Below are 22,416 nucleotides of genomic sequence, written 5' to 3'. Positions count from 1 at the left end.
CCCCCCCCCAAAAAAAAGTTATCATCTTGTAAGTATATGAAAGCCCCTGTAGAGGTGTCAGGCAGTGCTAGGACTTTGGGGGAAACTATCAGCCAGCAGTAAGGTGGTATCACGGTCACCTTGTTTTTGACAGGGTAAAGCGCCTGGGGTGCTTTGACCATGCTGAGCGGCAACTTGGAGAAAGGTGTCTCTATGTGTTTCCTGAGAAGGTGGAGCCGGCAAAAATCACATGTGAGTGCCCAGAGAGAAACTGTGTTCTGGGAGAAGGATCTGTTGCCAAAAAGGTATGTATGCTGGCATCGTTTGGCTGATAATATCAAACTGCTTCACAGAACATCAAACTTCTTTGGAAAGTTCTTTTATTCAGAATTTCTCTAGACTGTTTTGACAGTCTTGTTAAGATGATAATCCGCTGATGTGATTAAGATAATGGTAGTGAGCTTTCGGGAACTTCTGCACCCTCCTCTGTATTGAGAGCACATTTTCGCTTACCCACACGTAAGAGAAATACTTGCACCAGTGTTGATTGCAATTAGGGCTTGAGTTGGTGCCCTGCTTAACCAATATTCTTAACCATCTTCAGGTGCCAAAAGAATACCAATTAAGTGAAGTACCTGCTTAGCCTTAACCATAATTCCATGTCTGGTGTTCATGTTTCCCTAAAATATATGTCAGGAAGGAGGCAGTGGCTCAGTGAAACTGTGTGATCCCACAGTTAAGAAAGCAAATTGCCAGTAGCACTGTGGCACAAAAGATATGATACTTGATGATCAGAAAAAATGTGAACTTGTTGAGCTGAATGGTCTATAGACAGAGAGTTGTTATGGGATGAGTTTGCCTTCATTTGGCAACTGTTGCATTCATTAGATAAGAACTGATTGAGAAGTGATTTGTAACCTCCTATGATCAATTTATGTGAAAAATATGTTAACGGGCATATGAATGTCCACCCGATTTTGATGCATTCCACTGATGGTCTCTGTCTTCAGAGTAAATCTCTGTTGATTGGCCCTTTCAGTGATCCTAAATGCGAGATGGAGATTTGTTTAGAATCCACATTGCAGGAGGTTGTTTAATTTCTTTCAGAGATTTCGAGTAGAAAAAAAATTCTCTCTTTTTTTACCTTTGACCATCCAACATATTCATTCCACCATTCTGAGACAGTGGCTCTGTTCTCATGTAATATTCATCCAAACCATGACTTAGCATGAATGCACAGGCTCCTTCCTGGAGAAGTCCCAGCTGCTTTGCTCCTCTTCTGGCCCTGTTTGTTACTGTTCTGAGCTAAACCAATGATATTGGCTTAGTGTGTTGTCCAAACCTGGGCTCATGATTGTCTAGAGCAAAACAAACTACCAGCCCTGGGTGTAGACAAAAAGATGAAGCCAAACCATTGCTTGGCTCAGAACAGCGCAGCAGGAGCAGAGAATTTGAAAAGCACCCACAATTGCCTCTCCGAGAGTCTGCACATTCCCACTAAGGCATGGTTTGGCTTGGTGTTATATGTGTAGCGGGGACTCAGCTATACAGCTGCAAACAGAATGTTTTACGTGTGTTTTAAGTGCATTATACAAATGTCACACTAGATGGCAATGGCAAGCTTATGGCAAATTCAATATATTTTTCAAAATGCTTTTAAAAAAGCACTTTCACAGCGTTTTTTGTATGTTTCTAGATTCAACCCAGGTCAGTGGCTCTCTACAACTCACGTTGCTTATTACCTACATGGGATTCTCCCCCCCCCCCCCCGAGATTATTCATTCACTTCAATGCACAGTGAGGGGGAAAGTAACTAGCTCAGAATTGTGTGTATCGATTGAATTTAACAAGCACCTCTCTTAGGTCAAGTATGAATATGCATTTGTCATGGTTTCTGTCCCTCTCCCATGCATGTTTATATTGCTTCTACCAAGTGTAGAAAGGAAACTACACAATTAAAATAATACAGCTAAGGTGTACTGTGCTAGATATAGCTGCCTCCTTCCCTTTTGAAGTACTTTTGGACCTTTCTGCTCTACTTATATTTCAGTGAATTTATTTTTTTTCCTGCCTAGCCTGTGGATGTGGCTTCTTAATACTTACAATTGCTAAATATCTTCACTTTAATAGTCATTCAAATATATTGAGGGTTTTGGTATCTTTCCATTATCAGATGTATACCATTCTAGCAGCTACTTTTGACAGTGAAAAAGAGTTTAACATATTTGTTAATAATGAACAAAATATGGAAATTCACATATTTCTAAAGAATGCTCTTATTTAACTTGGATAGGACAGCTTATTAGCGTCTTCCAGTGTCTTGTTGTAATAACATGCTAAGTTTCATTTCTGCCCTTGTAGTTTTAGTTTATGGACAATTTACCCTAGCTGTTCATAGTGCAATTTGCTTAGCTCTGTTAGTAACAGGTAGGTCTGTGTCTCTCATTACAGTATTTCTTTAATGAGAATTGTGAGGACTACATTCCTTAATCCTGCTTGCAGATCCAACCAAGTGCAGTCTACAGGCATTAATAGTGGTTTACCATAGGCTCAATTAACCCCCTGTTTTTGTGATCTTTTTGAGGGAGGTTGTTAAGCGTCTGACAGGCCACGAAACATGGTTGTCTGTCTGCTTAGCTCACTAGTTTAGCAGCCTGCGTTAAGTGGTTTCATGTGTCACTATAGTGGTATTTTTTTCCTACAAAATCAGAATTTACTTCTAAGAAAACGGAACCAAAATTTTCTAAATCTCCCCTTTGGGTTAAAATATGAATAAGATGCAATCAAACTGTGAATCATTTCTTTGGACTTAATTTTCCTCTTTAAATATTCCCATGCTTTCATCAATAATACCAACACTGTGGTGTTTAATATTGCAGATGGCCTGTCCTTGTTTCGTATCCAACGTAAAGCCTGAAAAGGTACTGTACTAAACACTTATTCTATATCTGTTTCTTAAAAGCCTTGAACTTCCTCCTGTACGGTAGCTAAGTGTCTCCAATTTCAGCATTCAAATGCCACCTTCCTCCAAAAAGGCTGTTAATATTCTAAATAGCTTATTTTTCCATGTAAACTCATCAGCAGATTTTGACATTTGTTGATCTCTTTCTAGATAAACCCACATTGCTTAAGAAGAGTCTATTTGTAGGTGTCATTCTTTTTAAGTGCCACAATTCCTCCTCCAGGGAAAGGTTATCTTAACCTTTTTAAGAACAGCTTAGCCAATTCTAACTTCATTTTGTGTAATTTTGATAATCTAAATTAGTAATAATAAGATTCATGTCTGTCCACGTGATAGAGATATGCCAGGAGGAAAGTGCATGTTTTAACTGAAATCTGTATAATATTCACGGCAACACTTATCTCCCCATCCTGACAGGGGAGGCCCCTGCTGGTTGAGGTCACCAGGCAGAAGGGGTGTTGGCAGGTCTTGCTCCCCTGACAGCAGTGCTTTGCATTGTAGAAGTAGATAATATCTTATCACCTGGAGACAGGAGCATGGCCTGCCCTTGATGATGGCAGTGTCTGGAATTATTGGCCTGTTTTCTCCTCTCATGGCTGCCTTAGATGCTGCTTATTTCCTTTGTTACAGAACTCAATGGGGGCAACATACCGTATTTTTTGCTCTATAAGACTCACTTTTTCCCTCCTAAAAAGTAAGGGGAAATGTGTGTGTGTGTTATGGAGCGAATGCAGGCTGCGCAGCTATCCCAGAAGCCAGAACAGCAAGAGGGATTGCTGCTTTCACTGCGTAGCGATGCCTCTTGCTGTTCTGGCTTCTGAGATTCAGGATATTTTTTTTCTTGTTTTCCTCCTCCAAAAACTAGGTGCATCTTGTGGTCTGGTACGTCTTATAGAGCGAAAAATACGGTAAATGGTATCCACTCCAGTTAGTGCAACTAAATATTACCATCCAGGTTTCTAAGCTCTTACTTGCTGTAGTGAGAGGATTGCAGGCATGAGGACACTTATAGGTAAAAAGTAGGGAGGGAGGAGAGCATAAATGCCTCCTAAACCTGGAAGTTCTCTTGTGCAAGTACCTCCTAGGGAATTTTCTCTGCATCAGGACTTACTTCTGGTTTTGAAACTTGGCAGGATATATGTGGGAACCAGTTACTAACATCTGGGTTGCGCATTTACAGGGGAGAACTGACGGCGCAGAAAAATAATGTTTAAAGTATTCCGCTTTCTGATTCTCCCCCACACATCCTCTTCTCTTTACCCCCACCTTTTGTATTTGCAATATGAGGGAAACACAGTTGGGAACCTCACTTTTCTCTGTGTTGGTATGTGTTGACATGACAATACTCTGAATTGCCTGTGTCAGTTATGACACTATAGACTGTAATGAACCCAAGAATTTAGGTTTTTATATTGATACTTGCCACCACAAACTAGCTGATGGGCAGTGACTTCAATCCTGCTTTCTGCAGGGATCAGCTGCAGTTCCCCATTGGGAAAGTCGGTTGCTCTTCCAATCCAGCCATGTCTATACCTGCCACACACCTGATTGCGCATATAATGTCAGGTGTGGGGCAAGTGAGTGCAATTTGGGGGAAATTGCCCACAGGCTGGAGGTTCTCAGTCCCTAAACTAGAGTGACAGGAGTTTGGGGGGGGGGGTTAAATGTATAAATTGATTACTAAACTTTCTGTCGGGGTGAGTGGCTCTTGGGTGGAAAGAGAACAGAATCTGGTGGGGAGTACCGTTGTTGGGAACGGTGCTCTGCTGGCTTTGACTGATGAATAAGGTTTTAGTTTTATATTTAATCATAGCTGAATCTTTGTCTTCCCTCCACGACTTAACATTAAGGTATAATGGCTTTAGATTTATTGCTATGAAGCTAGATGTAGTGTTGGGGATATGAAGTCCTCCTAGAAAAAGTTAATCTTCCTCCTGGAAAGCAAGGATAGCTTCACCACTTCAGAGACTTGTTCCTGCCACTTTTTGCAGTGCGATTTCTGCTAAATGCCAATAAACATACTTAAGAAATTAGTTTGAACAGAAAACCATAGTAATGGTGCTATTAAAAAAAAAATAGGTGAGAGAGGTACATTGTAAAGAAGGCTAGGCAACTGAGTCCCAACTGGGCAACATAGTATATTAATAAGGTCTTCTTAAGAATGTCTCAAGAACTGTTGTGTTTCACCAGTGCATTTACAGCTAATGAACTTTTAAAGTCTCTTCCTCCACACTCTCCTCTTACTGTATTTTCCTGGCCCCATGCTGGCCTCTCAAGGCCTCTGTGGCCTTTGGCTACTTGTGCTTTTATCCGCATCACCTTGGACACCTGAAAGTGACATAATGTTGTCATGCTGGTTTGTCTTCATTGCTCTTCTTAGTGGGCTGGACCTGCTTTGCGACATCCAGAACTGAGTCATTCTGATGGAGAAACCTAGAAATGGCTTGCCGGGGGTGTTTCCTGCCTCAGCCAGTCATAACCACTGTGGGTTTTAGTAATGTTGGCACAAGGACCCCTCTGCCTATGCAAAAGGACTTCCTCTCCCTCTCCTCTCCCCCCTGTGCCCCCCCAATATCTGCTCTGGGCAAGGAAGTCCTTTGAATTGAGCCAAGTGTACAGGCAAAAGTCCTTGTGCTAATGGGACAAGATTGCTGGATGCAACCCAGTTGCTTGTTGCTTCTCAATAGAGTGGTCACTACTCCTGTAGAGAACTCCAGGCTAGCAAGGAAGACTTGCCCATCAGTCTTCCAGTGAAAGCCGTCTTAACTCAAGGGCCAAAATGCTAAAGGAAAATAGAGTCCAAGAATTGCATAGAATACAAAACCGTTCATCTGCTCAACTCAGCAGCATGAGTTCTGGCTAAAAACTCTTCCTACATCTGGGGCTACATCTGTTGACCATCCTTTATTTTCTGTAGGTGAGGAGATTGTTGAAGAAGCAGATAGTGAAGATCATGTCGATATCCCCAGACTCACAGGGTGCCCTTGACCTCCCTGAAGCAGAATCTGCCGCAGCAGGTGACCAACCATCTGAAGAACCTAAAGCCGGCTTAAAATGTGAACTAGAGGACTCTGCCCATGATGCTGTAAGCTTACAAGAAGTAAAGGAAGAGCACCTTGATGGAACGGGAAAAGGTGTCCCTTGCGAAGCAGCTGGGCTGCAGTTGCAACCACCATTTGTTCTGAAGCGGAATGATGGCTCCTCAGACTACAAGCTCCAGTCAATAGAACAGGATGCTGACGACGAAGCAGCAGATGACACAGACGACACCAGCTCTGTGACCTCTTCTGCCAGCTCCACAGCCTCTTCCCAAAGCGGCAGTGGCACAGGGCGCAAGAAGAGTATCCCACTCTCCATCAAAAACCTCAAGAGGAAGCATAAGAAGAAGAAAACCAAGGTTTCCCGCGAGTTTAAGCCAGGCGACAGGTAAGGCTGCCCTTAAACATGCCATTAAATCCTGCCAGTTCTGAGTTTTCACAGTCAAATGTGAGTGTGTATTTAAAATGTCCGTGGCACAAGGATTTGTTCAACCTCATCAGGATGGGTTTTTAGTTTGACGGCCTGTGTAGAACGTTCATGTTCATGTTCAAGAGAAATGCAAAGAGCAAACTGTGATGACTCCATGGATGCCCAGTATGAGGCAAGTGTGTGAATTCAGGTCTCACAGATCTCTGTAGAAGGAATAAAATTAACCCAGTTAAAGGCACCAGTCTGACTGCCTTTTCCCATTCACTGGGACCAAGTAACCCAAAACCCCAGTTTCTACTGCAGCTTTATAAACGGATGCCTTCCGATATATGTGGGGATTTAAAAAACACTTTTGGAAAGTGTTTGGAGTAGAATTTTCTCCATTCTGGCGTTTCTGCTGCACTCGGTGTAGAGGCCATCTGGGAAGTCCAGCAGTGCCACAGCCCATCCACCACCAGCTCCTCCCGCTTCTTCATCCACATCTTGGCCAATGTGGTAGCAAAAGTGGCCAATGAGGGGAGCAAGCAGGGTGGGTAGTTGAGTCCACCAGGCAGGAGAGAGAAAGAGGCCACAATAAATATGCTAAGGGGAGGCTCAGGAGGATCCCGGGGGCCTGAATGAGCTTGCAGCCGGTGACTCGGAGCTCTGCCTCGGTCTCAGCGTCCGGGCCACTGCCAAGGAAGGCATGAAGCGGAGGGCGTCAGCTGGCAGGGTTGAAAGATGAGATGTGGGGGTGGGGCAAGGGGGCTCTGCTCCAGATCCCTGCACCTCAGAAATGGAGTCAAGGAGGACAGAGCAATAAAGAAAGGTAGCACTTACTTTTTATACAGGACACTAGTCTCTACACATACACTCTACACTCCTATGTATCCTCCATCAAGGGCAGGAAAAAGCATTATCCCCATTGGTTGGCGCATTCCATCCAGACAAACACAGTCAAGGGCCAGTACTGGATGTGGCTGGGGAGGGGAGATAGAGAGGCCTGTGAAGAGTCCCAAGGAAGGGCAAATAGAGAGGCTTGGGGGACTACGTTTAAACCATTGGCCTAGGGTTTTCCACTCCTGCTTTAAGAAGTACAGTGGTACCTCGGGTTACAGACGCTTCAGGTTACAGACCGCTAACCCAGAAATAGTACCTCGGGTTAAGAACTTTGCTTCAGGATGAGAACAGAAATCGCATGGCGGCAACAGGAGGCCCCATTAGCTAAAGTGATACCTCAGGTTAAGAACAGTTTCAGATTAAGAACAGACCCCCAGAACGAATTAAGTTCTTAACCTGAGGTACCACTGTACTGTATATGAGCTGCAGTATCATGCCCATTCAGCTGTAAGATGTCAGTCCAACCTCTTTTACCACCATCAAAAAGAGGGGGAAATTAAGCTGTGAGGCAATAGGCATGCCTCACCATTTTGACTATAAGGTGGTTTAAAATCAAGTACATACAGTACGGACAACTAGGTTATCTGTTAGTCACTACCCATTGCTTCCAGCCAATTAGATAAAATTGCAAGTTCATCTTGAATCGTGTCCTTCAAGCCTAAAAATATATATAAAAGCTTTTTTAGAAATTAATGGTACCCAGAATGTTTTCTGCAGCAGCTGGCCGAGATCATTCTTGAGACGTTTTGGGCCACTTGTTCTTCCCAGTTAGATAGAACAATGGTTGGTGCTTGATGAGAACAGAAGCTGCTGAAGCACATAGTTGAAAGGAGCTAGTTTCATCTGATGTGATTGCTTTTGGTGCGATCAGAAGGCCCCATTTTGTCTGACTCCACTTGCTGTAGGAGGCGTCTTCTGTAATTCGCTGCCTTTTTTGGTCACAGGGTTGCTGTGGAAGTGGTGACCACGATGACTTCAGCTGATGTGATGTGGCAGGATGGCACAGTGGAGAAAACCATTCGTTCCAATGAGCTGTTTCCTGTCCATCACTTGGACAACAACGAGTTTTGCCCTGGGGATTTTGTGGTGGACAAGAGAGGTAATTGGTGTGATGTGCATTGTTTTCACCTTTACAATTGTGTTTTGAGTCTGCATCTTTAGACTGCCAATAACATTGAATGTAATAACACCAGCATTGTCCACTTTTAGCATATTTCCTGAGAATCTTATCTTGTTGATGAACTTTGACCCTCACAATTGTTAAAGTAATAAATTGGATAATGTGGCACCCCTTCGTATTCAGGCAGGCAGTAGTGAAAGGTGCTTTTGCCTATTCACCATATTGTAAATTGATCTATCCTGGTGTTTTAAAAAAAACATACAGGTAGTCCTCCTCTTGAGATACCAAGTACTTCAGATACAATATGGCAACTGTGCCTATTATATTTGTCAGATAGAATTTCTCCAAAGAAAATAAGCCACTCTTCAGTTTGTGTCTAAAATCTGTCTCCATACAGTATTTTCATTAGTGGACCCTAGATGAAAGGAAAAGGGGCTGTATTCATTTAAATAGGATTAGCACTAGCGCAGTGTGATTTCCCCCCTATGTGTGCCCCATGCTATCCCCAAATCTGCTCCAGAGAGTTGGGGGAACCCTCAGACCAGATTTAGTGGGTGCACAGGGGGAGGAGAGGGAAACAATCCACTTAATTCTATGTTGAATATGACCCAAGGAGCGCAAGTAAGTGTTTGAATATACTTTCTACTTATCTATTAAGAGACTTCCAGTCCATAACAGACTCCCATGAGAGGTGGTGGACTCTCTTTCCTTTGGAGGCTTTTAAGCAGAGGTTGGATGGCCATCTGTTATGGATGATCTAGTTCAGGGGTGGCCAACTCCCAAGAGACTGCGATCTACTCACAGAGCTAAAAACTGGCAGTGATCTACCCCCTTTTGGGGGGTTCAGGTCAAGTTGTTGAGCTTTTTTAGGGAGGAGGAAAGAAAATACCTTTTGGGAAGGGGTGCAGGGCTAAAATGTTGAGCTTCTTTAGGGGAGCCAAAGTTATTGAGCTTCTTTGGGGGGAGCCAGTGATCTACCACGCATGTCCAGTGATCTACCGGTAGATCACGATCTACCTGTTGGACTTGCCTGATCTAATTGAGATGACCCTGGGGTGCCTTGCAATTCTGCAATCCTATGATTCTAATCCTTGTGGAATATTAGTCCTTTTCCCACTGTTGTTTGCCTAAGCCTCTAGAAAAAGAGGATTTGACGCTTCAGTATGCTGCTCTCTCTTATCGGAGTCTTCTTTCTTCAACCCTAAATAGCACAGGGTTCTCAGGATCCTGGGATGTATGGAGTGGTGCAGTCAGGTGACCATGTTGGCCGCACCTGTGTGGTGAAATGGTTCAAGTTGAGGCCTAGTGGAGATGATGTTGAGGTAAGAAGCAAAGGTCCTTGTCTTGTGTGCCCTTATTATGTTTATGTGGACTTTTATTCATTGTACACTTCAGTATACTGGAAAAGCTGTATTTAAAAGTGATAGATACTGCGCTGACTTTTTTCCTTTCCAATCTTTTCCCCAATAAACCCTAATGTGGATTTTATCTTTTTTCAATGCTAGATCAAGGTTAGGTGTAAGTAACCTCTCCTAACCTGAGAGGATACTCTCAGATCCTCTTACTGGATCCTCCTTTATGTTAAATGTTAACCTGGGCAGATTGATTTGTTCTCATCCTCTGTTTTGGTGCCATGTGGGGGAGAACAGGAGCCCTGAATGAGTGTATTGTAGAAGGTTAGAGCTTGGTGCAGATGGACAGGACTGTACAGTCCTCCTTTCACGTGACTCTACCACTTTGGAAATGCACGTGGAGGTTTCTTGTTCTGAATCTTCCACCGCAGTGTGGTAAAAGTTGTGAGTGCCTACCTGTTTTAGTCAAGTCTTCAGAGTTCTTTTAAAGATTATATATGCATGAGGCCTTGTACCAGATATCTCAATGTAGCAGCATTGAGCAGAATGTCTTGAGTTTCAGGCTGTTGTTCTTGGAAGCATTTAGGAATTGGAAAATCTGAACGAGGATTGGTCTTAAACATGGTGTGTTCTTTGCCAGCTGATTGGGGAGGAGGAGGATGTCAGTGTGTATGACATCGCTGATCACCCAGACTTCCGCTTCCGCACGACTGATTTTGTGATCCGCATTGGCAATGCTGAGGATGGTGCTTCAGTTGGTGAAAATGAGGTAGGTCTTGCATTTCCTTGAGGCCTAATACTGCGGGAGGGGGAAATGCAGTTGCCATAGACCGTCTTGTCCTGCTTAGTGTTCCTAATAGACATGCATCCTTGCACACTTTCTAGAAGAAGAGAGGCTATTCTTTTTCGGCACATACATAGAACTGAGGTCCTCCCCTTGTAGCAGATGCAATAGCTAAGCAGAACGTAACAATAAGGTCATCGGAATCTATCGGCCGCAGAAGCGTAAAGCTTACATAATTTGAGTGGAGAGATGATACATGCATGAATTAATAGCCTAAAAGGCCATCATGCCTCTTCCTAATTGCCTTCTTCAGTAATGAAGCAGTGTAGAGAAATCTGTAGACCTGAAACTTCTAAACAGCTTATGAACACAGACTTACTTGGCTTCGGGTACAATTTTAATTGGGCTTTTTAAAGTCTCGTCTCCGGCATCGTATTGAACATTGCTGAGCAAGTGACAGAGACAGCCTATTGTGAACATGTTCAGCATATATACAAGGCCAGGTTCAGTGTAGATCATCTCTGTGAGGAAACCACATAAAGACGCCATCTGCCGAGGGGAAAACAGTTGGAAGGCTCAAACGCCAGTTCCTCAATCCACCACAAGATGGCAGGCCTGTCAAATACTTTAAAAATGGATTCTTCAGAGAGACTGGAGATGAGTAGCGCTGAGGTCGTTTTAATGTACAGTTCACTGTCTTTGAGGTGGATTAGTTTGGGAAATGTCCTGCATGGGACATCCCCCTCCGTACAATTGCAGCAGCAGCAGGAATCATTACAATTTCTCTTGGCTGACTCTGCTGATATCCTCCTCCTTGCTTACGCGCTCCACTCACTTGGAGAAAATAGTTGCTAACTGCTGGTATTCTAGAAGGTCGAGTTAAGCTGGATCTAAGGCTTGTTGTGTTTGTTTCCGTAGCCCTCTGTGGGTCAGGTGGCCCGTGTGGATTTCAGCAGCAAAGTGGAAGTTGTGTGGGCTGATAACTCCAGGACAATCGTTCTGCCACAGGTAAGCTGCCTCTGCTTGGTGGAGCTGTTGTTCATTGGGTCCCATGCCTTTATAGCAAGGAGGGGGCATTTTGTCTGAAACTGGGAATGCTTGTTTCTTCTTTTTCATCAGCTCTTACATTTGCTTTGAATTTGTTGAACCTTGGAAATGGATTGCTCTAAGTCAGGGGTCACCAAGTCAGTGACTGTGGGCACCATGGTGCCCATGAACATTTTCACTTGTGCTCCTGGGCTGATGCCCAAGACTCTGAACTTTCATTAAAAGAAAGCTATGGGGCAAAACCTTCCAAGCAATTCCTGTGACATGAGAGTATGGTGTGGCCACTTTGTATATTTTTCCTGGTACTGAGGAACATATCTTGCTGCTACTAGACAGTGGCAGCATCTATATGTGTGTGTGTAAAATCAATATTGTGTGATCTCACAATCAGGACGAGCAGGACTTAGCTGACTTCCCGTGTTAAGCATAAGCTTGCCAGGAGTGGCTTTCTCTCTAATTTTGTGTTATGCCATGAGGCTTGTGGCAGCCATTTTGTGTTATGCCACCCCCACCCACCCCAAAAGCAGCTATTTTGTGACTGGAGCACACTCAGTGAATTAAAAATGTGCCCCCTGGTCCTAAAAGGTTGGCAATTGCTGCTCTGGATGCAAGCTGTCGATGAAACCGACTTGTGGCACTACTGATGTCTCTTTATGCTGCAGTCTAAACTTGCTGCTTCCGTTTTCGTTCTCTGCAAAAGCCAGGATCCTTTGAATGACTTTGCAGGGAATTTTTGTTATGCAAGGAGTTTTCCTAGTAGCTCCTGCCTGCAATCTACAGTTCCCCCTTTGTCCTTAGCTATTCCTTTTCTAGCTTTTCTGAGATACACCTCAATGAAGACTTCTTTTGTTTCAGTGGGCTTTTGCATGTTGAGGCCTATAGATTAACAAGTTATTTGGAACTTTAGGTTGCAGCAGCAGGAACTGCTAGATGGAGTTTTGGGTTTTCTGATGCTGCTGACTTGTACTCTCTCTGCTGGCTTTTAACTTAAGTCAGGGAAGAGGAGCGTGTGGCCATCCAAATAGTGATGGACCACAGCTCCCATTGCCCCTGACAATGAGTGGCCATGCTGGCTGCGCCTGATGGGATTTGGAGTTCACCAACATCTGGAGATGCTCCCACTCCCAATTTTAAGTGGATCCAAGGAATTGCGAGCAGAGCTCCACTCATGCCGAAGGGCTTCCCCGCTCTCACCTTCCAGGGTGTGCAGACCCTTTGGTGTCCTTCCAGAAGCATCTCCTGCAGCTTAGCAGGACCTGTTTGGATGGTGCGCAAAGGGTTATTTGGATCCACGCCATCGTTTTCATTTTCTCCTATGAGCCACCTTGATGGGATGGAAGGTATAAAATAAAACCTCAGCTATGGCACTTCTGCCACTGATTCCCGTGAAGGTAATTTTTGAGTTAAAGTACATGTAGCATGCATGTAGCCCTCTCAACGCTTGCATAGAAAGCAATATGAAGTGCAGGTAGGCACATTTCTCCAAAATAAACCCCAAAGGAGAAACCCATTGCTTTAGTTCAACAGCTTTCTAATTTTTCATATTTACTTGCATGTCAAGGAACCTCTACGTATTGCAGAAGATTCTTTGTGAGGAGGTGCTAGGGTCTGCACACAGTTGAAGCAGGGTCCTGGTTAGGACTGTTGGCCTACGTTGTCACACATTGCAGGGTGCATTCAGTTCATGCCCTCAACGCTTTCCCGATAGCTATGTTATAAACACTTGTACACAGTGGATCTCATTGACAAAACAGAGCTTTCAAGGAAGCCCGGGATTCATGGAAAAGCACTGCCCCAGCATGTCTCCACATGCATGAACGATTGTAAAATAATACCCTTAGTTGAATTAGAGAAAGGGAGGAGGAGCAGATGAAATAGAATGGTTTGGGAATAAGCTTATGGGGCAGGGCAGGCAACATGGCAACTTTCAGGTGGTGTTAGACTCCATCTCCCATCAGCCTCAGCCAGCATGACCAGTGGCCCAGGATTATGGGAGTTTGAGTCCAACATTTATCTGGAGGGCAAACTGTTGACTACCCCAAGGGTTTCACTAGCTCGAACATCTGCAGTGCAGCAGCCATGCTCCCTGCCCCCATTTCCAGTTTTCCTGCTTCTAGAACACTGATGATCAGTGTGTGTGTAGCATCCTTGCATAAGCTGGTGTTTCTAGGTGAAAAAGATCCGCTGGGAGAGGCATTACAGCTAAATTTGTCCCAAAGCAACGTTAGAGGGGACCGCAGTACTGAAAGCTTTTTAGCTCATGCCTGGTCTCTTCATTTCCAGATAGCTGCTGCGTCTCTGCTATAGCCAGCACCCGCAGTGGTTTGCTTTTGCCTCAGAAGCCTGTTCATGTGCATAAATGCTTGGCATTCGAGGCTTTCTTTTTCTGAACCAGCAGTTCTCCTTTAATTGCAGCAGAATGGTCCAGTGCCTGAGCTATGGAAGTGGGATACAAAGCCCTCTGCTGTCTCCCTTCCCACTCCTGTCACATGTGATCAGATCACAGGTCTGGCGTACACTTCCACAAAGGACAACTGTCTCTGTACAATTCTGCACCCAACCTATAATAAAAGTTTATACTGTTTTTAAAAAAAGCTATTAATTTGATTTGTGGTTGTAGATTAAGGTGGACAGCAAAGTACTACTTCTGCAGCTACCAATGCTTCTATGTATATTTTTTCCCCCTTCATCATGGCAGGCATCTGTGAAAAGGTGTACTGAAGACCATATGCGGAAGGGTATCTGTACATCTCATGCAACCTCCAAGACATCTTTGTTAAATCCCCCTGCAGTTTGAGCAGAAAGAAAATTGGGCTGGGTGGTGGAGGACAAGAGGGCCGTATTCTGAAAAGTCACATCCCTAATAGACACAACAGAGATCAGAAGAGGCACACGGTGGAAACAGAGCGCTGCGGAGTGCGGCAGCCTGAGGATTATTCGGATCATAAGAACAGCTCTGTGTAGGAGGAAAGCGATAGGCATTTCCGTGTAGTTCACAGGTTGTCACTTTGAAAGTGGAGGGTTTGGTCCTGTTCCAACAAAAACATCAAGCAGCTTATCAAAAACGGCAAGGGAGAAATGTGATAAATGGCAGCATGGAGTAAATAGACTTGTTAAGAGGAGTTCAGTATCCTGGGATCTTCCGTCTAGCAGAGTTAATGCGTGCTGCTCTCTAGTCTGCTGCAGATCTTCAAGCTCACTGTAGCCTTTTTATAAACTGCTCCAGTTAACCCAGGGTGCCCTACTTTTTGAGGGTAAAGTGCTGATTCAGAATCCTGTAGATGGGTATTGCATAAGATCTGCAGTCGAGGCATGTAGGATCCACCTGAAAGTCAGCCCAGTGGGAGTTTGCCTAGCGATGGGCAAATCTGTCCATTTGGTTTTTTCTTCGTTACTCATTCTTTCAATCTCAGATTCGGTTCTCCTCATTTCCACATGCATGCAATTTTTTTGAAGTCCGCATGAAAATTGTACATGTTTTTGCCTATTATATGAGGGAGGTTTCCACAGAGCACTAACCAGATTGTTCCATCAATTTCCCCTCTCCTCCCCCTGAGCGCTTCTCTGGGGATTCTCCCAACTTCCCCATAGAGCCGAATTGTGGGAGGGGGAAGCCCCATTGCAGTGGCAGAAGTCCTTGCTCATGCTTCTGGTTAGTTGAATCTGGCGCTGTGTTTTGGGGTGCAGCTTTCCCTTACAATAGAAAGCATTTTTGTATATTATTTTCACTAAGTATTTTGCACACACTTTCCCTAATATACACTTTGTCCTCTTTTTTTTATTTATTTTTGGTTGGAGAAGTGCATCACGCCATTCAGAAAGAGTAGGATAGCTGTGTTTCGGTTCGTGTGTTATTTTAGGAAGTGAGCATCAGGTAGACTCGCATTAAAACTAATTTCTCCCCCAGCGTCTGCTTCCGATGTGTCCTTAGAGTGAAGAAATGCTTCTCATTCCCTTTTACTGGTGGGATGACAACCCTTTTCTTAATTAATAGATCTCTCTCTCTCTCTCTCTCTCTCTCTCTCTCTCTCTCTCTCTCTCTCTCTCTCTCTCTCTGGCTTCTAGCATTTGTATAACATAGAATCTGAGATGGATGAAGAAACAGACCTTGATTCCATAGATGGCAGCACAAGTGGCGCCTCCTCAGATGAGTGGGAAGATGAGAGTGACAGCTGGGAGACGGACAACGGCCTCATGGAAGATGACCACTCCAAAGCAGAGGAAGCTGAGCCTGAGGAGCCACCTGTGGAAGAGGTGAAAAAGGTGGAGGAGCAAGTTCAAGGTGCTGTGGCAATGGCAGTGGCCGACTTGGCAGTTGATAAATCAGGCAAGGAAGGGACCCCAAAGAGCTTCCGAGAGTTGAAGGAGGCCATCAAGATCTTGGAGAGCCTGAAGAACATGACCGTTGAGCAGCTGTTGACGGGCTACCCGACTTCTCCGACGGTCGAACCCGAGAAGCCCACCCGCGAGAAGAAGTTCCTGGATGATATCAAGAAGCTGCAGGAGAATCTGAAGAAGACCCTGGACAACGTAGCAATTGTGGAAGAAGAAAAGATGGAGGCCATGGCAGAGGCAGAAAAGAAGGAAGAGAGAGAGGCACAGACGCAGACCCCAGTGACGTCAGAGTGGCCTAGCGAGACTCCTGTGCTTTGCCAGCAGAATGGAGGCAAGCCTGGCGTTACATTCACCAGTGCCAAGGGGGAAGTCTTCTCTGTACTGGAGTGTGCCCCAGGTGAGTGGCAGGCAACCGCCTTTGAGGGAAGGCAGTGCTGGACAATAAAGCGGCAGCATCCCTCTTTCATTCTATGGAAGCCTGTATTTAAAGGTGGGATAAAGGTAAACTTTGCAGAATTCAGTATGTGCCTCAACTTGCATTCAGTCTCTTGCACTTAATGGCCTGTTGCAAATAAGCAACACTTTCAAAACACATTGCATTTTGTTACTGTACTTAGAAGCCATTTTAACCCACTGTTTGGCAGCTACAACAACAATTTATTTATTTATACCCCGCCCATCTGGCTGGGTTTCCCCAGCCACTCTGGGTGGCTCCCAACAGAATATGAAAAACACGATAAAACATCAGACCTAAACATGGTTGCCTTCAGGTGTCTTCTAAAAGTCAGGTAGTTGTTTATTTCCTTGACATCTGATGGGAGAGCGGGTGCCACTACCGAGAAGGCCCTCTGCCTGCTTCCCTGTAACCTCACTTCCTGCAGTGAGTGAACCGCCAGAAGGTCCTCGGCGCTGTAGGTGTTTGCAGACTGTTACAATTTGTAGACTGTTACACTGCATTTACCTGCATTTTATAAATATGCATTGTATTTTATCATTGCTGTTTTTCATGAATAATTACATATCGAGTAAAATTTAGTTTAGTAAAAGTCAGGTAGTCCTGACCTTTTACATTGTATCTTGGTGTGATAACTGGCCGTGGATTATTCTTCTTTGTCTCTGAGAGGTGTTTTCATGGCTGAGCTTTTTATTTGGCCTGGGAGGAAACATGTGATGAAAACACCTGCTAGCTTTTTTGACCACGAATAGAAGGGTAGGATATAAGAGCCATATCTTTCTCCTTCACCAACTAGCATAATATTTTAAGCAATTTCTGACCAGTATTAGGCAAAAGCAACATAATCTCCTTAAGGATAATTGCATGGTTGTGTGGAGTGGGAGGTTCTTTTAACCCACTGTCTTGGTTTTTTCATTGTCCCATTAGATAGCCATGCCTTTAAGAAAATGGAATTCCAGCCTCCAGAAGCCAAGAAGTTTTTCAGCACAGTGAGGAAAGAAATGGCCCTGCTAGCAACCTCGTTGCCAGATGGTATCATGGTCAAAACCTTTGAAGACAGAATGGTAAGTTCACACAACCCAGTATGTATTTGACACTCCACCAAGAGTGTTTTGGTACTCCTCATCCTTGTTAGAGCTGTCACCATTAAAACACAAGCCAGGATCCAAAAAACAACTCCATCGTCTAAGATGCGTCCTAGCTGAAGGGACCATATCGTTCATTTGTGAAGACCTTGGCCAGCCTTCAGGCAGATAGAAAAGGGTTTCATTTTCCTCCTGCAGCCATCAGTCACTAGCATCTCTGCTTCTGACTTGCTCGGCTTATACAGCAGTTGTGAATAATCCCATTATTGTGTCCTGTGTGTTCATCTCGCACTTTCGCATAGAGTACAGTGTAGAAATTTTGCATTCATTCAAACATAACTGAATGCTATAAAAAAGAATAAAGAGCAGAAAAATGGCAATATATTCCAGAAAACTTCCTTAAGCACCCACAAAATTGACTGAAATAGCCACCGTAAGTAACGAGATGGGTTATCTATCACACCAAAAGAAATCTGACATTCTCTTTGGCCATGGCAATAGCAAATAAATGCTTTCAATGTTGCATTCTGTTACACCAGCAAGTAAAATAACTGTTTTGCTGACTCGAAAGGAACTAAATTCTAGGAGCTGGGTTAAGTACTTTTGCTCTGATATTTTCATAAATGGAACAAATGGGGGAGCAGGGGGTGAAGTTCAATAGCTTTACCAACACAGTGCTGTTATCTGGCATGCAGCCCATGTAATGTAATGTTGCTATTTTCCTAGTTAACACTGCAGAGGCTCCCCGGAAGTTGAAGTTGATTTTTCTTCATGGAATTATGCTTTGGCTTGTGATCTCTTCACAGGATCTCTTTTCGGCACTCGTCAAAGGACCTACGCGCACACCATATGAGGATGGCCTCTTTTTATTTGACATCCAGCTTCCCAACATCTACCCGGCTGTCCCCCCTCTTTTCCGTTACCTCTCCCAGTGCAGTGGGAGGCTGAACCCCAACTTGTATGACAATGGAAAAGTCTGTGTAAGCCTTTTGGGGACCTGGATAGGCAAGGTAATACAACTTCAAACTATTTCCATTGGCTCCTCCAAGTACCATTGTATAAATTGCCTCAGATTGCCCTTCTTCTTCTTCTTCTTCTTCTTCTTCTTCTTCTTCTTCTTCTTCTTCTTCTTCTTCTTCTTCTTCATCTCCTTCATCTTTTCCTCTCAAAAGACAAGGTTAGGGTGCTGTGCTAGCAGTCTGAAGATACTACTCTAAACTACAGTTTGCTGCCCATGCACATATCTCAGAAGTATATATGCACCCCTTAACTGTAGCTTGCGAGTGTTAAACCATTGGTTTAGTTAATGGGCTCCGTAGCTTTCTGCTGGAAGGGCTTCCATTCTCCCAGCCGGTCACAGCCACAGCTCAGAGAAGTGCTCCTAAGTTTATGAAGGAAGTAGAGCAACGCATAGCAAAATGACACAAGAAGCTTTCGTCAGAAAATACTTCCTTTCTTCACGACACACTTTAGAGCTGACCTCACTATTAAAAGCTGACATGATATATAAGTGGAATCTCACTACTGAAATCCGTTGTGGCTCAAAACACAATCATTCTACCAGATCTTATATACTGTATTTTTTGCTCTATAAGATTCACTTTTCCCCTCATAAAAAGTAAGGGGAAATGTGTGTGCGTCTTATGGAGCGAATGCAGGCTGCGCAGCTATCACAGAAGCCAGAACAGCAAGAGGGAACGCTGCCTTCGCTGCGCAGCGATCCCTCTTGCTGTTCTGGCTTCTGGGATTCAGAATATTTTTTTTCTTATTTTTCTCCTCCAAAAACTAGGTGCGTCTTACGGTCTGGTGCATCTTATAGAGCGAAAAAATACGGTGCGTTGTCGCAACAGCGCCGTCTCTTGGCTGTGTCCAGTTCTGCAGCTGCATTGGCCTTCATTTGGCTTGCAGCGTGCAGCTCACGTAGCAGCCCTGTTCTTCAGTGCAGTGATCTTTGGGCTAGTGGAGCAGTGTAGTCTCCGGCCACCAGGACCCAGCAATGCTACGGGCAGCCCTTACCACATAACTTAGAAGGTGATGCTCTGCCATGTGTGGTGTCACCACAGTTCTGAGCATCAGCACAGGTTTTGGAACCTGCCTGTAACATAATGCAGATGTTACACCCATAATTACATAGAATGCCCAGCCCATCCACATGATATTAAGCTCATTGTTCTCATGTAAAGCTTTAAAATAAATAACATTAAATACATTGGCTTACTTTTTTGTTTGTCTATTCCAGGGCACAGAGAGGTGGACCAGTAAATCCAGCCTTCTCCAAGTACTCATCTCAATCCAAGGTAAATTCCAGTGTTGGAGCAGGGGAGAAAGGTGGGGCCAAAGAGTATCCTTCAGCAGGGGAATATGAGAAAATAGGTAGAATAACCTATTTCTTCCGCAGCTAGCTGACTTTGTAGGCTAATTTCATTACCCTATAATTGTGGATGCCCATACGCATTTACTTTCTGTTTCATGTCCTGAAAGGAAAACCACCACCTAGACAGCTGCCAGCTCACAGAAGGAGCTGCAAGTAACTCCTTGAGCTTGGCTGGCCATTAAAAGCCATTAAGCAACCAAGCCAGCCCACGCAGTGTTTATTTTTGCATAGGTGGATTTTGCATCACTGTTGCTCTCTGCAGGTGGGCATTCCGCAGTCTACTTGCTCCAAGGGAAGGGCCACTGTTGCATATGATTCAGCACCCAACCTGGCATGTCCAGGGGCAGCTTGGAGCGCCTACATGAATAGCTTTGTGTGTAGGATGTACACTTCAGGGGACAATGGGCCTCATGCAGGTAGAAGACATGAAGAAGTGCATTCTTCTCATGAGAAATTGTTGGGTGATTTGTCCCCTATGATAATTTAACATAATTGGTGTGCCTGGACCATAACCATTTTCTAAAGAAGCTAGGAAGACTTTTAGTTAGAACAGTTTGTCTACTGGCAGTAATTAAGGCATCCAAAACCCATAGAGGTGTTTTTTCTTAAAAGAAAACTTTCTAAAAGTGCTGGCACCCCGTGGAATTGTGCTTTAATTTTCATCAAAACTTTGCATGGTGTAGGTTTCAGCTTCATTACATAATGAGCCTAGTAATTCTGGGTTAGAATTCTGAAATGGGTGTTAAAACCACCTTAAATTTTGAGTAATTGTTGGGCTTCAGAGCCTGAATAAATAGGATTTTAGTTTGTTTTTTTTCAAAACTGAGGTTATTTCCACCCCTCCCTTAAATTCTAAATAGTGCTTTCATCTTCCTGTTACCTTTAATTCCTTGCCTTTTTTCCCTTTTCCAGCCGTGTCCCATAGTTTGCTCTAAGGCAGCCGTGTGCATTTCCCACATCACTGCAACCTTCTAAATTCTTTATTCTCCCTGCTCCCTGTTCTTCCTCCCCTTCCGTTTTCTCACATCAGGGCTTATCCTAGTCAACGAGCCTTATTACAACGAGGCTGGCTTCGACAGTGACCGCGGTTTGCAAGAGGGCTACGAAAACAGCCGCTGCTACAACGAGATGGCTCTGATCCGGGTCGTTCAGTCGATGATGCAGCTGCTGCGCAAGCCGGTGGAAGTCTTTGAGCAGGAGATCTTCGAGCACTTCTGCTGCAACGGTTGGCGCCTGGTCCACCGCATTGAGTCCTGGGTGGAGACCAATGAGCTGGTGGAAAGGAGTCATGACCACATCAGCCTGGGAGAGCCTTCCTTTGTGCATTCAGCCTGCGGTGTTTTGGCAGAGAGCCCTCTAGATGGCATGGGGCCTCTGGGAGAGCTAGAGTTAGGGGCTGCTGCTGCCGCCGCCGCAGTTAGCCAGTTGCCTGACGGCAAGGAGGAGCTGGAAGACTCTGGTTGCGCGATGTTGACGCTTGCTGCCAGCGACGCCCATCAATATTCGGACTCGGAGAGCATGGGCCAAGCCAGGGCAACGCACTTTGCCAGAGACCCAACGGAGGAGGGTAAAGCTGCCCAAGACTCTGCTGCTCAGCCTAGTGTGAAACCAAAGAAAAGGAGAAAGAGCTACAGGAGCTTTCTTCCGGAGAGGAGCGGCTACCCCGACATCGGCTTCCCCCTCTTCCCACTGTCCAAGGGGTTTATAAAGAGCATCCGCGGAGTCTTGCAGCAGTACCGGGCTGCCTTAGTAGAGGCCAACATCCCAGAGTGGACAGAAGACAAATGAAACATCAGGTTAGGGGCAGACAGACGCACAGAAAAGGAGGGGAAGCCAGGAGGAAGCAGCTAGCAACACTTGTTAACAATAAATAGACTCTCAGTGCACTCATTCCTCCTCGGCTTGGTTTGTTATAGAGAAAGCAGAAGCTTCCATAACTCATTTTAGGCTCTCTCTCTTTCCCCCCCTCCCACATTCCAGGTGCCCAGGATGGCTGAGCAACTCTGCACAGCGACACACACATGCACCCACCCACACCATGCTCCTGTTTCCAGGTTGATCCTGAGAGAATAGGAGCTGTGACCTTTCCATGCCGGACCTTGTGCAAAGCTGGCGTTGGATCTTCTCAACTCCTATTGGTGCAAAGGCACTCCCTCTTCCCTGGGTGATCCTCTTGGGTGCTATGGGTGATCTTGATGGTCGAGAAGGCTTTTGATTTAAGCCTTGTTTTTATATCTTGCGAGGAAGATGCAGTGCTGTGGTTTTATATCTTGTGAGGAAGATGCAGTGCTCCTCTCCTCTCTCTTCAGACATAATGTCACTAAAGCCGGTCAGTTAGAATAGCCCACATTTTCAGCTCTGTGCCAGTCCTGAGCGCTTTCTTGATTTGGTTCGCTGCTGTGAGCTGAGGAGATAAATTCCCTGGAAATTGGTGTAGGCTTGGACTTTTGCTGCAAGAAAGCCACAAAGTGGTGAATATAAGGCGTTTGTTTTTGCTTGACTGTATGGGCCACTTTGAGACAGAAGCTTAGTGCTAGGTGAGCTGTCCTTGATGTGGTCCACATTCAGCACCTCCTC

General features: G+C 44.7%; 1 protein-coding gene across 2 annotated transcripts in view; it reads left to right on the top strand.

Moving 5' to 3' along the window:
• Positions 1-21,725, top strand: part of UBE2O (ubiquitin conjugating enzyme E2 O) — a 60,841-nt gene extending 39,116 nt beyond the window's left edge. Inside the window, exons 8-19 of one of the 2 annotated variants that reach the window (XM_081897531.1) lie at positions 134-284; positions 2,859-2,900; positions 5,859-6,367; positions 8,233-8,387; positions 9,618-9,730; positions 10,401-10,529; positions 11,463-11,552; positions 15,657-16,323; positions 17,308-17,444; positions 18,272-18,475; positions 19,705-19,762; positions 20,870-21,725. In XM_081897531.1, the coding sequence (XP_081753657.1) occupies positions 134-284; positions 2,859-2,900; positions 5,859-6,367; positions 8,233-8,387; positions 9,618-9,730; positions 10,401-10,529; positions 11,463-11,552; positions 15,657-16,323; positions 17,308-17,444; positions 18,272-18,475; positions 19,705-19,762; positions 20,870-21,627 (3,013 nt within the window). In that variant the 3' untranslated portion in view covers positions 21,628-21,725. The remainder of the gene's footprint in view (positions 1-133; positions 285-2,858; positions 2,901-5,858; positions 6,368-8,232; positions 8,388-9,617; positions 9,731-10,400; positions 10,530-11,462; positions 11,553-15,656; positions 16,324-17,307; positions 17,445-18,271; positions 18,476-19,704; positions 19,763-20,869) is intronic. The other variant, XM_081897532.1, reaches the window with a different exon arrangement.
• Positions 21,726-22,416: the final 691 nt, after the last annotated feature.

The sequence above is a fragment of the Podarcis melisellensis genome, assembly GCF_964234715.1.
Source record: "Podarcis melisellensis genome assembly, chromosome: 2".
Lineage (NCBI taxonomy): Eukaryota > Metazoa > Chordata > Lepidosauria > Squamata > Lacertidae > Podarcis > Podarcis melisellensis.
Note: the sequence above shows the minus strand (reverse complement) of the source record. Positions and strands in the feature narration are given on the sequence as shown.